Below are 16,239 nucleotides of genomic sequence, written 5' to 3'. Positions count from 1 at the left end.
GCTGAAGTGTGCATTAAAACACACACGCGCTTTACGTTAATCTACAGTCCTTCATTACGGTCGGTTCACCTCGTAGTCACGCGTCGTTGCTTTGGGACATTAAAACCTATAAAATAACTAACATGCCAACTATCATGCGTCTGGGAAGGGACGAAGAAAATTACTGCAACGATTGTCATTGCACAGGATCATCCGATCACCACCCATATCACCGTTGAGACGCTAAGAGCGAACATCCGACATCTTTCACGGCTACCATCCCACCATTTAGCCGGTTTGCCAGCGCGACGACCACAGGCTACATTCTGTGGTATTGTGAGGAGACACCGTGAGTCCATACCATTTGGCTTCAAGCCTGCAAAACGCCCAGCATTGGCATTGTTGTGTCTCCGGAAAATTCCCGTGTGCCTCTTAGTCCCTGGGATTGCTAAAAAGGCGTACTCGTCACCGCTAGCCCTGAAGCAGTTCTATCTGCTTCTCCTACACGAGTATTATATTGACCGCATACACATTTACACGGACGGTTCCGCCAACTCCAGCAGCTCTACCGAAGCAATGGTTGTTCCATCGGACGCCGTCTCTATGCAATTTAAATACCACTTCGACAGCAGCAGAACTTATTGAAGGGGACTGGACTGTGTGAGCGCTTGTGACAGTGGACATCCCTCGGCGACTGACTCTGTGAGTGACTGACTCTTTATTATTTTTCTTCTCGCTCCTTCTTATCTATTCTTCTCTTTGTCACTACCCAAGCGTAGGGTAGCCAACCGGGCACGTCCTTGGTTAACCTCCCTACCTTTCCCTTTCCGTTTTTTCCCTCTCTCTACTGCAGCGGGCTGGCTCCACCCATAGGCGTTTATAATACGGAAACCAACTTTGACGAGGTCTGCATGTCACGGACTCACGGACACCTAAAGAAAAAGGCTTGTAATCATTAGCATATATGCTACCTGGAGTGGTGGCACAGTGATGTCGCGCTGCTAAGCACGAGGTTGCGGGATCGAATCTCGGCCGCGGTAGCAATATTTTGATGGCGACGAAATGCAAAAACGCTGTGTATTAAGTGCACGTTAAAGAGCCACAGGCGGTCAAAATTAATGTGGAGTCTACCACTACAGCGTGCCTCGTAATCAGATCGTGGTTTTGACGTGTAAAACCCCAGAATTTAATTCCTTAATTAACATATACTGGCTACCACCTGTAGAACATGATCATTGGAGCACGTAACTTTCGGCACATGTTTCACTGAGGTTGAACCATAGAGGGAATTTTCTTATAGCTTGTAGATAACATGTGTATAGCTTGTAGATAACATGTGGCAAGCAAATGTTTACACCACTCACCCTAAAGTAACCCCAAGTGAAAAGTTTTTCCTTGCGCTGTGACGGTCAGTGTTGTTTCATTTCAAAGCGCACTGTGGAATAGGCGTGCCGTCTACGATAGTCTCGAAAAATAGCAGACTATGAAATAACGGTGGGACGTAACATATATATTCCAACAGCATATGCGGATTTGTTCAAATATATGCCGGCAAGAATATATGTCAGATGACCAGTGAAGTGTGGTATCGTCTTCTCGAAGAGCAATAACAGCAATTGTTTGCTTTCATTGCATGCTTGCCTATCTTCGCTTCGTTTACAGCTGCAAGCTTGCAAACTGGGTGCGTAAAACTATCTAGTGCCTACGGTTTTTATCCATTTGTTTGAATCAGTGGGCGACTAAATTGGTAGTCTCCATTTTCGAGGAAGCTTAATGCAACTTCTTGTTTTTCAGGAGAACAGAAAGTAAGTTTTCCAGGAGCTTTATGAGACTCCCTGAAGAAGAAAATAGATGTGAACTCACCCAGGGCGACCATAATATGGGATCCCGTCGATTCTTTGATGCCTGGCCTGAGGACGGCGATAATATCCACATAGAAGACAGTTGCCAGTGCGTTGATTCCAGAAGACACAGAACTGCAATGTTACAAACAAAGTGAAACGGCGGGCGCTGGAGCCGTGCAATAAGAGATCCAGTTAAAATCACCCTCTTACCTAAGTGACGCCATGAAGATTCCCGTGACGAACACGCCGGCCACCCCTGTAGTTTCAGCGAGTACGTCCATCACAAAGTAGGGCAGCAGCTGCGTACGAGATCAATAAATGAGGTTAGGGCACAATGATCTGTGATGAGAACGGCTTAAACACGGCTATTATATATATCTGCGGTTTATTTCATCTGATAACGATGTACGATTAAGTTGTTACACCCTTCACTTCGTGATCTCATGAAGCAGAAGGTGAACAAATTGGTTATCAGACGCCAAGGTCAGTGTTCATAAGGCACCGTTTTTAAATCGCACCACATTCGCCCCTTGCCCCCGAATTTTTCGTGGAGCTGCCCGAGTCAACATGTTCGTTCTGCTTACTTCATTTTCCCGTTGTTTGGAGGGCATTGTTTCACATGAGATGTTACGCGAATCTTTCTTCACAATATCTTATTTCTGTGGAACAAGAAAAAAATCTACTTCTGAATGGCCGACCAAGCGACCGACCGAATTCATCTTACTTATAAGGGAGGCCGCTACACAAGGCCTCAAATCAAATTTCTAGTTGGACTTTCAACACGAATTGCAATCTACACTCATGGACGTTGTTTTCGTACTGACTCAAATGGGTTCGAACCTGTAACACCATGCTCAACATCTAAGCGTTCTAACCTCGAAGCCGTCGAGGTGGAGTCAGACCCACTTCTACTTTTGCTACTCATTTTCATCAAAATTTAGAAATAGGTTATGCCGCTTGAGTGAGTCACAAAAGCCTGCTGCTCCAAACGTCATTCCCTACTTAGCGATGATGGCGCAAATTGCGGCATCGACATGGTTGCTACTAAAACGAAGACACCACCTAAAGACAGCTTTCGACACAGTCGTAGCTTGTTGCGGAAACCTGCAGATCTCTAGCAACAAAGGACGGAGGCAATGAGCATAGACAAGCGCCGTTCTTGCTCTTTGTCTTCGTTAGTTGCCCCCAACAAATGCTTGCTAAGTAGGCCGCTTTCATGCCGCAGTTCGTCTCGAACCGCGTAACACAGAGCTTAGAGACGCGCTCATGGAATATCAATGCCGCTAGTGCCAAGTTTCTGCCGCGGGGCGCAGCATTCGGCCTTCCACTAGTCTACGTCATATTCTACGTCAGCAAGGTACCTCCGTGCGGCATTGTGACTCCGGTACTTACGACGCGTGCATACTCTGCGAGGGGAAGGAAACGTAGGCTTATCATTAAATGACAAAGAGATCGCGGTGTTCTGAAGAACAATTAAATACAATTTGCCTGTGTTTTACTTGAAATCAAGCGCCACTAGACTTTAACAGGATGTGTGGCACGAAGAGGTGCTAACAGAGGTTATTAATTAACACTAAACAGAGGTTAAACAAGGACAGGGAAATAGACTCTAGGAAGCAAGGGGAATTTTTGAAATTCTTAGTTGTACAGTATGCATGCAGTTTGGGGGCATGGCAGGAGTTACTGGAGACGAGATTTGTCTTGCTATGGAGTTTTCTTTCTTTTTTTCGGAATGATAACGACGTTTCTCTCTATTTGAGAATAAGCCGATCACGTTCACCTATTCCAATGCATGGGCATTCAATGACACACTTCTGCATGTGTAGAGTACTTGAGTTGAGAGGCATCTCACCTACCTGGTCGGGTGTGTCGATCCTTTTCGTCAACAGAGGGTCACACGTGGCGTAGCGAGCGTACATCATCAGACCGCAGAGGCAGCTCAACAGCAGGATTAGGCACAAATACGGCAGGTTCAGCCACACCACTCTGCATGTGGTAAATGTTTTTTTTTTTTTTTTTTTTTTCATTGAACGACGTGGGAGCGGCCCGCGGTCCTCCCTCCATGAAAACGAGGGGTGACTACTTCAGGACGTCAATAAAGTTTACTACCTACCTACCTATTGAACGTCGAATGTTACGAGTAAAGTCCCTTGATGCTCTGCTCTCTTTTAAGTAGCGACATCTACCTCCGTCGGCAGCCATGTTCTTCCTAACCTCCTGAAGCGGCGTATCCGCGTAGATAGCATCCGACCGTCAACGGTCGCTTCTGCGCCGCACGAGTCAAATATAAGTCTCAGGCAGGGGGCCAGATAGTCAAATGCGAACCCAAAAAGCGGCTTAGGACTGCACTGTCGAGGTCGAACGCGAAAGTTGTGTTTACGGCGACGCCAAGAAAGCATTAATTATATATATATATATATATATAGGGACTTTAGTTAGGAGCAGTGCGTAACTGCCGTAAACGATACGTACGTTAATAATAATTAAAAAAACGTTTTCTTTTAGCCGATAGCAAGGTTGCAGTGAACTAGAATATAAAGTTTTTGCGTTGTGATGAATGCGACTCAGAATGCTCGCGGGATGAGGAGTGTGCCAGAGGCGTTACAGGCATCGCACCTTGACGGTGGACAAGATGAGATTGAAGGAAAGCCGTCGGCACTTGTTAGCGTCTAAAGAAAGGACGAGCCAGATTTACCCTGACGTTAATCGTCTGTTCCTCTCAGAGTGCATGCGACGCTGTGTGGTAACACAGCTATACTCAGCAGGAACGCTAATGTGCGTGTGCGTGTGCGTGTGTGTGTGTGTGTGTGTGTGTGTGTGTGTGTGTGTGTGTGTGTGTGTGTGTGTGTGTGTGTGTGTGTGTGTGTGTGTGTGTGTGTGTGGTGTGGTGTGTGTGTGTGTGCTGTGCGTGTGTGCGTGTGTGTGTGTGTGTGTGTGTCTGTGCGTGTGTGGTGTGTGCGTGTGTGTGTGTGTGTGTGTGTGTGTGTGTGCGTGCGTGCGTGCGTGCGTGCGTGCGTGCGTGCGTGTGTGTGTGTGTGTGTGTGTGTGTGTGTGTGTGTGTGTGTGTGTGTGTGCGTGCGTGTGTGTGTGTGTGTGTGTGTGTATGTGTGTGTGTGTGTGTGCGTGTGCGTGTGCGTGTGTGTGTGTGTGTGTGTGTGTGTGTGTGTGTGTGTGTGTGTGTGTGTGTGTGTGTGTGTGTGTGTGTGTGTGCGTGTGTGTGTGTGTGTGCCAGCAGTGGAAGCCAGAAGGATGTCCTGGCTCCGGCAGAGCCGACTGAGCGGAGCACCAATTAATCAATCAATCAATCTTAGTTTATTTATTACCCACGTCCACGTGGCTTCGTCGATTTAGCAGCCTGCGCGTATCTGGAGGCCTTTTAAACCACCACGCGCGATCCGAGCATGCTCCGTCGATAGTAGAACAGCACGACAACGCCGTCACCGACGCTAACAGAGCAAATGTGCCGGAAACGTTCGTATAATTGCTATCACAATAAATATTTTATCTGTGCATGCAATTATATTACTATGATTATTACTTGAAGAAACACGCTAATAAGGTTTATCGGTAACACCGAGCGGAGATCACTAAAGGCTTTAATATGCCAAAAGCTATATTATATCAAAAAATTCATAAAAAAGCATAAAAGCATAAAGCACATGTATAAAAAACGGAGTTCTTTCTCTCGCACCGTTGCACTCGAAAGCTTTGTTTTGCGACCTCTTGCTTAAAAATTCAGGCAGGCGCAAGGAAGCTGAAGTATTGTGTATTGTTGGGATTATTAGAAATAGCACTTAGCCACCACCACCGCTCTATTGGGAAAGTGGCCTGTTCGTATTAAATTCGAGCTCGTCGGATAAACAAGCACGGTGCGTTAAACGGAGCAGTTGGCGCTGTAGCCTAAACTTGGAATATATTTCATGAAGAGGGAGGCTGTTTAATAAGCAATTAAACGAAATGAATTCGTTAACTTTCCTGAAGTCAGGTAAATTAGGCATCTCCTGAGAGCACTGGACTTGGTTAACCTCCATGCCTTTCTCTTATGACTTATCTCTCTCTCTCTCTCTCATTGGGACTACATAAAATACTCCCTCATTGCCACTCCTTACGCGGCCCTCTAAATAAACAGTGCGCATACACACGTTAGTGGCTAAGTAACAACATCAAATACTATCGCTATTGCATGAAGCCTTCAATCCCTTCCACCGCAAAATCAGCACCACGTGTATCTTCATTCGGTTCGTTTATCGATAATCAGTGAAATCGTAGTTTGGCCTGTATACCCTTGAATCCACCGGACCTGACGTTGGGCCTTTCACTACGCATGCAGGTCTGACTATTTTTCCGAGGTAAATATGACCGTAATTTCCTTCAATCTGTCTTCTATGGCTTCTGGCCTACTGTAATATCCACAATGAATACGTACATTTTCGCCCTGGTGAGAGTTTTTACTGTCAGGTAGCGTAGCACCATCATCTGGTTCGTGTTGTAGCTGGCAGAGTTGGCGAACCAAGCGCCGATTATGAGACCCCAGACGGTATGCCGGACGTTCAGCTTGTAGCTCGCACTGGAAAGAAATGGAGCGGATGTCTTTTTTTTTTTTTTTTTGCCTCTCTTTCCCTTTGACGGACCTTAGTCACGTCTGGAAGTCCTACGAAGACGTTTCTTTTGTGGTAGTATGTCTACTTTTAGACAATGCTAATGAAATCCACAGTTCCATCAATTCTTCAATTGGGCCGCAATTGTAAGCATGATTTGCCCCCCCCCCCCCCCCCTCTAAATGGGAGCCCCTAGCAAATTTCAGTCAAACTTTCTTCGAGTCTAGCTGATCTCACCAACGTCGCAGAGTATTGCGAAATACCATTCGTCATCACAAGTCCTAACGTGCAACTTTAGTGATTGCGACGGGACCATATAGTACATATCCTTATCTACTGTCCTTCTTTTCATGATGAAACACAGATCTTACGTACCACTTTAAGCCGGCTGGACGACAGAGTGTGCGCGGAAGAAAAAAAATATTGGAACCATGGAATAAGCCGTCACATGCACAGAAAGCCACCAGAGCCCTGCTGCACTTTCACAATGTCTGAGCTCTGTGACCGCCTTTTAATGTGTGGTGAATGTTGCTATGAGTGCGCGTGAATCAATTCTTATCCCTTTGCTTTTTTTTCCCGCTTCCCTCTCCCCCAGTGTGAGGTAGCAAACCTAGTGCAACCTCGTTAACTTCCCTCTCTTTTCATTTCTTTTCTCTCTCTCTAATGCAACCAAGCAACGCAAATCATTCTTTCTTTTATTTTTTATGCATTGCGGGAAATCCTCCAGAATTAAAAAAAGGAGACTCTATCTATCACTGGTTCAGCCTGAATCAAACCTTTCTCGATCCAGATCCCTGTAATGTACTGCCCCACCTTTCTATACCCACAGTGACTCTCTTAATTGTTTCTTTTGTGTCTTCATAACCGGCAGGGCACGGACTGGAGACATTACCGTTTGTTTCCCTTGATGGAGGCCTTTGCCCCACTCTGTTTACCTATGCATTCCATGTTGCTGTAAGCGCTGTCTTATTGTGTCATCAATATCCCATCAAGGTCTGGGCTGAATGAAGATTACTTTTTGTGTGCTAATTGCGCACTTCGAATCGAAGGCGCCTAGTGCACGGGATGTCGTCAGCGTTTTGCTAAACATGGTCATTTGTAGACATGCTACACTAAGCGCGGAACACGATTTCTTAACGTGTTTCTTGCATAATAATTACCTGTTCTTAAGTAGCCTTTCTTGCCACCAAGCACTGCAAAGTTATAGCAAAGTTCACCTGTTGAACTGGATGCGTCCTCCCTGCTTGGCGATGTTCCAGGCGTTCTCGAATCCGCCAACTGCCTTGAAGCCCATACTGACCACCACAATTAAGGCGATGAACATGACGACGCATTGGAAGGTATCCGTGTAGACCACTGCTTTGATGCCGCCCTGCGTACGAATGAGCCAGTTCAATTTTTCCTTGCGAAAGAACTGTAGAAAAGCGAGGCGTGATATCGAAGAATAGCTACAATGTTATATTGCAAACAAGGAGGAGGAGGAGGAAAAAGAAGAAAGGAAAGGCAGGGAGGTCAACCAGATGCACGTCCGGTTAGCTACCCTACACAGGGGAAGGGGATTAAAGGGATGAAAAGAAAGGAGAGAGAGGGAAGAAAGTACTCGCAGTATGAACACGTGCGGTTGTCCTACACTTCACAGTCAGTCACTGAGGCCAGTCGACTTCAAAAATTTTAACAATGGCCGCGTCGCTTTGTGAGCCTGCGACGCGTGGGGCCACGGTCCAAGAATCTGTGAATTTAATGGCGCGATTCACAGCAGCCGCCGCAGACAGACCTCCGCTGATGCAGCGCTTTGTTTCCATATATGGTGTCCTTGGCGTCATAGGTTAACAGACGACGCGCGCTAATCCAAGAAACTGTGAATCGGCAAACAAAAAGCCCTATAGTGGCTGTACTCCTAGCACCAAATTTTAGCACCTCGTTTAAAGTAATATATTTGAACCTATTAAATTAATCGTGACTGGTGTTTATCACTAAAAATGTAAATCGTAGATGCAATTGAAAAAAAAATATTGTGTCAACTGAAAACAAAGCTGTAAATTGTAAATACAAGGAGTGCCTAAAAACACTCAACCAGCTCGTTGATTGCTCTTTCAAAACCTTCTGTGCATTCCTTGGGCGCAAAATTAATCCCCCTTAGAGGATGAAAAGAAGACGAAATTGCGCTTTTCCAATATTGCGCCTAAAGCTTATTTGACGCCTTATGGACCTCCTATTTTTTTTTTTTTTTGTGCGTAACTTGGTGCTCATTTCGCGAAAGAAAGGGGCCGCGACTACTCGTTTATTCTCGAATCTACGTAATTATTTTCTATTGATAAGCCTCCGCCCGACGCTACAAAAATCCGTGATGTCACGGTAAGATGGCGCGGGAACTGAGACATGGCGTCTCAGCATGTCGCTTATTTTACGCTGCCTCTTTCTGGCATAGGAAGCCCCCGGTCACGGTAAAACTGAAATATTTGCGACTGCATAAGCGTGCTATACATGTCTAGCTTTTTATTAAACCCTTTCATTGTAATCTTATTGTCGATGCAAACGGTAATAAAGTATAATGATAATAAATTTGTAAACCTTCTATTACGAGGGGCATGGATGCGATGCCTTATAATCAAATGGTAGTTTTGGCACCTAAAACCCAAGCATTCAATTCAAGCGAGAGCAGAAACTGTGTTTAATGCTTCTGCATTAGCCAAACAAAATATCTTCATTCACAAAACTATTAGGCTTCCTCGCGCGTCTTTCTTCTTACTCGCTCGCGCGTCAAAGACATGGCAGCCACTTTGCCATGTTCTGCCATTTCATGCAAAATATGTTATGCCATTAAAATCTCATTATAGGGCAACGAACGTACCAGTGAAAAGTACAAAAAGTCGCAGAAGGTTTGTAATGTACAGCCAATGTTATTTCAAATAAACGTTTTTTTTTTTAAGAACAATGGCTCGAAGCACGAAAGCCAACACTACCCGAGAGCGATGCAAATGCTATGAGTACGCATTAGGAACACAATATTTTTAGGGCCCCAAACGACGGGGGAAATGCGGGGACACACATGCATCTCGCCCGCCATTGCGTATATGGCCGCTCATTAGCATAATTCGCGCGACTTGTCGCACCACAAATTATGGATGAAAATCTTTGCGATGGTGGCCCAGCACAACGTCAGGCACCGTCAAATTGACGTTTACGAAACGGCCTTTCCTGTGACGTCCTTCCCGTGATATTCCTTTAGCCAATCAACAAGCTAACATGGCAGAACCTTGGATCGCTGCCACATATTGGCGAAATTGTAGATGCATTGCGCGGGCTTGTGCACGCTACCATTCACTTTCTTGTAGAGCACAGCTATTAGGCACCCGTTACTCCGGCGAGCGTCGGCGTCCCCCGTAACCGAGCGAACGAGCACAGCGAAGGATGAAAGAGCGAACGAGGAGTGCGGATGAAAGACGGCGATAGCGAAGAGAGCAGAGGAAGAAAGCGGAGGAGGAGGGTATGGCGAAAGCGTGAGAAGAAAATCGTAGTGCCGCGGAAGGCTGGCTCTGCGGCGACTATGGCTACGATACGGCGCCAGAATAGCGCGCGTCGTCTGTTAACCTATGACGCCAAGGACACCATATATAGAAACAAAGCGCTGCATGAGCGGAGGTCTGTCTGCGGCGGCTGCTGTGAATCGCGCCTACGCGTCACTCACGCGCTGCCTCTCGGGATCTTCCGATTAGCGAGACAGTCGCGCCACACATGCCGCACAAGGAAGATTGTCTGCGCCAGTCAATATATCGCGAAATTAAAACACGTATTGAGCTGCGCTAAAATTGGGAGTATCGCAATTGTCGGTGATTTTTTTTAATCGCTAACATCGCTAAATAGCTGCCAAGGACAGGAAAAAACGATTAATCCGTCATCTTGATGAAAACGCAAAATTGGAGTTCGCAGCACTTCTGGTTCCCAGCACTAATTTCAAAGCTCGTGATCTCCCGACAGCCAATCAGAGAGCCAACATGGCGAATAATGGCGGCCGTGAAGCCGCCATGCATGTCGAGAATAGAGCCTGATGTCTTTTCTTCACAAGGCTGATTATACTCTCACAGTTCTACTGACGGCGAACAACCACAGTGACACAATGCAAGTCACGAAACCAAGCTGTTTATTGGGCTAACCTGTACCCAGAACACAAGTCGAGATCTGATCAAATAAAATTGTTCAAGTCTGATCCGCGGATCAGAGATGTCGGTTATTTATACTATTATATTTATACGATGCAGCGAGCCGAACTTCTTCACTTACTCCAAGGCCTTCTCTTCCTCTTTTGACTGTCAAGCAACGTCACTTGCCCGCACAACGACTGTTTCGCACACCATCGACACCGGTAGCCATGCACCCATTCGGCAGCGTCTGTACCGAGTATCGGCGAGCGAAATACGCGTTATCGATGACCAGGTGAACGATATGCTCAAATGCGGTGTCATCCAGCCTTCTAGTAGTCCCTGGGCATCACCAGTCGTCCTGGTTAAGAAAAAAGATAGCACCATACGATTTTGCGTTGATTATCGAGGGCTTGACGAGATTACTCGAAAGGATGTTTACCCGTTGCCACGTATTGACGACGCACTTGACTGTTTACAAGGAGCGGAGTTCTTTTCTTTCTTAGATCTCCGCTCTGGCTACTGGCAGGTGCCCATGGCTGACGCTGACTGTCCAAAAACCGCGTTTGTAACACCAGATTGCTTGTACCAGTTCACTGTCATGCCGTTTGGTCTCTGCAACGCACCCGCCACCTTTGAACGCATGATGGACGGCATCCTGCGCGGCCTGAAGTGGCATACTTGTCTCTGCTACCTCGATGACGTTGTCGTGTTTTCTCCAGATTTTCCGACTGATCTTCGCCGTTTACATCAAGTTTTGACCTGTCTCTGGAATGCTGGTCTCCAGCTTAACTTAAAGAACTGCCTATTTGCAGCTATAAAACTGACTATACTAGGCCGCGTTGTCTCCAAAGAAGGCATTATTCCCAACCCTGCTAAACTTCATGCCGTATCCGAATTCCCGAAGCCCACTAACTTGAAAGCACGCAGCTTCATTGGACTATGCTCCTATTTTCGACGATTCGTTCGCAATTTCGCTACTGTGATCGCACCCCTCAACCAACTTCTCCAAGGCGACAATGCACTTTCTAATTGGTCGGAAGCCTCTGAGGAAGCGTTTACCACTCTTCGCTGCCTACTTACGTCTCCGCCAATCTTGCGCCATTTTGACCCAAGCGTACCTACAGAACTTCACACTGACACCAGGGGTGTAGGCCTTAGTGCCGTGCTCGCACAACGTAAGAACGCTAATGCCGAATACGTGGTCGCTTATGCCTGTCGTGCCCTTACAAAACCTGAGGTCAATTACACAGTAACCGAAAAAGAGTGCTTGGCCATCGTATGGGCACTTCAAAAATTTCGCCCATATCTCTACGGTCGACCCTTTGACGCGGTGACGGATCATCACGCTCTTTGCTGGTTATCTAACCTCAAAGACCCGTCGGGTCGCATCGCTCGGTGGGCCCTCCCTCTCCAGGAATACGATATCCGTGTCGTTTATCGCTCTGGACGCAGACATTCTGACGCCGATGCCCTCTCGCGCTTCCCAGTTACTTCAGACGCCAGTACTCCTACCGACAGTCGTGATATCTCCCCACTTGACATCATGGACATGGCCTCGGAGCAACGATAAGACCCACGGATCGTCACGATATTCGATATTTTGTATAACCCTCCGGCGGCTTCGGCAACTCGAGCGTTACGCCGACAGGCCCAGCATTTCGCCATCCGCGACGGACTTTTATACCGCCGCAACTACCACAATGACGGCCGCATATGGCTCTTAGTCGTGCCCCGCCACCTTCGAAACGATTTATGCTCCGCTTTTCACTCCGACCCCCAGTGTGGTCACGGCGGAGTGTCGAAGACCTACACACGGCTTCGCCTACGCTACTATTGGCGCGGCATGTACACCTTCATCCGCAAATACGTACGCTCCTGCATTGCCTGCCAGCGACGCAAATGTGTCTCGCACCTCTCCACCGCACCTCTCCAGCCACTTCCCTGCCCAGCTCACCCATTTGACCGTGTCGGCATTGATTTATACGGGCCTCTTCCATCTACTGGCGCTGGCAACCGATCGATTGTCGTCACCGTAGATCATTTGACACGATATGCTGAAACCGCCGCCTTACCTGCCGCATCAGCAAAAGACGTCGCCTCGTTCATTCTACACAACTTTGTTCTCCGCCATGGCGCACCTCGTGAACTGCTGAGCGATCGGGGTCGCGTATTCCTCTCGGACGTGCTGCAGTCACTCTTATCAGAATGCCAAATTATTCACCGCACAACTACTGCTTATCACCCACAGACGAATGGCTTAACTGAACGATTCAACAGAACTCTTGGTGACATGCTATCAATGTATGTGGCGTCCGACCATTCCAACTGGGATGCTGTACTTCCCTTTGTCACATACGCATATAACACATGCCTCCCAAGCAACTACCGGGTTCTCACCATTCTTTCTGCTTTACGGCCGCAAGCCCTCCAGCACCATTGATACGGTTCTCCCGTACCGGCCGGACCCTGCCGACTGCTCACCTGTTGCTACGGTCGCTCAGCACTGCCGAGAAATGCCGACAACTTGCCCGTTCGTTGACGTCTGCTCAACAGTGTCGCCAAAAACAGCGTCATGACCTCACACCACCTCCTCACCCTTTCGCCATCGACTCCCTCGTGTGGCTTTGGGTCCCGCCTATCGCTGCCCCTGGCCTTTCGTCGAAGCTCCTTCCCAGGTACCACGGGCCCTACCGCGTGGTTGCGCAAACATCACCAGTTAATTACGTGGTTGAACCCGTGTCGCCATCTTCCGATCTCCGTCGTCGCGGGCGAGAGACCGTACACATTGACCGGCTCAAGCCGTACTACGATCCACTGCACTCTCCCTAGGTCGCCAGGATGGCTGCTCTTCCATACCGGGGGGTGATTGTGAGGAAGAAGATCGGCACGCTGAACAGCCCCGTTGCAATCGTGTGGCTCGTACCCAGTTCGCTCTCTGGCTACGCCCTACCTGCTGGTGCTGCGTTTCTCGCTGCCGCTCTACGACCCAAATAAACCCCCTTTACAATACTTGTAAAGTTTCCAGCGTAGTCGCTGGTGCTCGCGTAAGTTCTATATAATCTGCATTAGTTATTTTCGTCACGCCCGAAATCTGATTACACACGGCTCGGCGATGACATAGAGAATAGATAGAACCAGCGATAACATTCGAGAAACTTTCGATACATGAAAGACGCGTCTTGCGGTGGGCGATAACTCGAATACTTCCTAGCCAGTTAAAGATGGTCACTGGAAAAAAATAAATTAGTACGCTTAGCAATATTAACTACTTACATGTGGCTCTGAGAAGCTATACGAGCTTTTCCATACGCGCCATTTGAACAATATGACGGAAGTTTCCCCTGGGCTGTGTGACAGCGAATGTCCAGCGTGAGCTTTTCTGTTTAACCTGCTTACGATAAGTGGTAAAGCTTTCCTAAATTGTTACAAGTCCTTCGCTTCCTGTTGTCAGTTTGCCTCTATTATCAGCTTTAAGTTCTCATCAAAAGCTTATTCTCATGCCCATCTATTTCTTTTCTCCTTCCCTCGTAGCAAAGTAGCAGTCTAGGTGACTTTTATCTCACGATTATGTTTTTATTTCCAAATAACATTTTCTCACTCTCTCATAAGAAGCCTAAAGTACACTCCTGGCGCTGCCAAACATCAGAAGACGGAGGAGGAGAAAAAGAGGAAGGGCGAGGAGGAAAAGAAGAAATGCTGCTTGCTGCAGGCGGACCCTAGCCTTGCGAAAATTGCCGGCAATTTCTCCGCAAGTGCGGAAGCCCGTCACACTCTCTGGTAACATAACACGAGTGATTTGAACCGGTACGCAACAGGCAGTGCGCCATTCATTCCACTTCGACCCACACCCATTCACATTCCAGCTTTGTATCCTGGCGGACATTTAGTAGGAGGCGAAGCACCTCACTCCTAAATATCCAGTATCCTCGCGGAAACACAATGTCAATTCCGCTTGAGTGTGCGGCCATCTTGCGCTGCCGTCCATCTATTAACAAATCAGGAGACTGATAAGCATCGTCCCTCTCAGTCTCTAGGGCAGCGGAGCAACTGGTAGTGGCCCCACTACGCATGGCCGACTCTACGTCCGGTAACGCACGATAGGAACGAAACTTCTGACAAAGGCAGTCTCGATGTGCAGCCACTTTGAAATATTACCGCAGGTCTAACGCACCTCTCGGAATATACGTTGAGTGGAGCTTTCTCGAATCGTTTAAATTAAACACTACACGAAGAGACGCATAGTGCGTGCAATTGTACTTTCAGTTCAACTTGTGAGATTGTTTACACCTTGTGCTTGAACGCAAGCACAAATTCACATGGCTTCATGGCATGCGAAGTGTATTCAGCAACGACTTGCAGACTAATGCGACGTTTCGCCAGCGGTGGCAGAAGCATTGCATTGTGCAAAGGTACGTGGGGATACAGAGAAGTATAAAACATAGCGATGCAAAGCGAAATGCGCAAGTAGTATGAAGTGCATAAGTAGCATGAAACATTGCGGAGAAAGCTTGAGCTTTAAAACAGGGAAACTCGACTTCTTCTGCAAGGGTCACTGAATTAACCTGTTACATCTATTGCAAGAAACCCCAGTAGCGTCGCACTATATAAGGAAAGAAGTCACTCAAATTGTACTTACGATGCTAGTATAGATGGTGCAGATAATTCCAAGTAGAGCTACTGCTGCCCACAATGGCATTCCCATCACTACGAGAGAAAGAACAAAAGCAAAATCTAGTAGCAGTCATTGGCCTACTACACGTTGCCGCGATTCTTAGCCTCGATACAGTTCTCCGCAGCTTCTAAAAACATGCTACTTGCTCAGTTCCTGCAACTCATGCGACGACTTCACATCTTGAGAAGTAGATTTATACTGATTTGGTGATGGTAAAAACATCTCGATTACGAATTCTTAAATTATTTTAGTTTTGCCCTCGCGTTCGCGTTTTATATCCTTGAACTTGTGTAGCGTTACTACGCGGGCTCACGCGGAACGAAACTGTGAGCACGCACACACAATGCGCGAACATTGCAAGTCGCACGAAGACGTTTAGAGTGAGTGAGGCACTAGAGAATGTTTGCCTCAAACTGCATCGCTACTGGGCCCGTATTCACAAAAATGGTCTTACGCGGAAACTGTTCGTAAGAACGGACGCCAGCTGGTGGCGATTTCGAACACATCATTGGTGACGGCGCCCGGCCAATGACATGGCCTACAAAACCTTTCGTTCGCCCTTACGAACGAAAGGTTTTGTGAATTGAGCCCCCGTATAGAAGGTGCACAACGAAGACAGAGGTATTTATTTATTTATTTATTTATTTATTTATTTATTTATTTATTTATTTATTTATTTATTTATTTATTTATTTATTTATTTATTTATTTATTTATTATTTATTGTTATTTATTTATTCATTAATTTATCTGTTGCTCTAGAACAAAGAGAAATGGAGTAGCAGAGGTACCCTATAGGCTATACCTTAATCTCTACACCACAGGAACGGATGTATAAAAGAACATGGACCGAATTCACAAACCTTTTTGAAAATAAGGTCTTAGCTGACTTCACACGGATTTAGTATATCTGAGATTGGGTATCTTGTAAACGCTTTAGCAAGAAATGTCCTTTTTGCGCGCCTCCAGCCCGTCACAGCGAGTGATAAGAGGTATCAAAATGT

General features: G+C 46.9%; 1 protein-coding gene across 1 annotated transcript in view; it reads right to left on the bottom strand.

Moving 5' to 3' along the window:
- The window catches only part of LOC119442201 (sodium-coupled monocarboxylate transporter 1), a 51,486-nt gene that overhangs the window by 23,893 nt on the left and 11,354 nt on the right, over window positions 1-16,239 (bottom strand). The window contains exons 4-9 of the mRNA XM_037706980.2: window positions 15,200-15,267; window positions 7,639-7,793; window positions 6,250-6,390; window positions 3,680-3,809; window positions 2,034-2,122; window positions 1,843-1,955 (exon numbers count right to left, since the gene is read on the bottom strand). Of these exons, the coding sequence (XP_037562908.1) occupies window positions 1,843-1,955; window positions 2,034-2,122; window positions 3,680-3,809; window positions 6,250-6,390; window positions 7,639-7,793; window positions 15,200-15,267 (696 nt within the window). The remainder of the gene's footprint in view (window positions 1-1,842; window positions 1,956-2,033; window positions 2,123-3,679; window positions 3,810-6,249; window positions 6,391-7,638; window positions 7,794-15,199; window positions 15,268-16,239) is intronic.

This window comes from Dermacentor silvarum, chromosome 2 (assembly GCF_013339745.2).
Source record: "Dermacentor silvarum isolate Dsil-2018 chromosome 2, BIME_Dsil_1.4, whole genome shotgun sequence".
Taxonomy (NCBI): domain Eukaryota; kingdom Metazoa; phylum Arthropoda; class Arachnida; order Ixodida; family Ixodidae; genus Dermacentor; species Dermacentor silvarum.
Note: the sequence above shows the minus strand (reverse complement) of the source record. Positions and strands in the feature narration are given on the sequence as shown.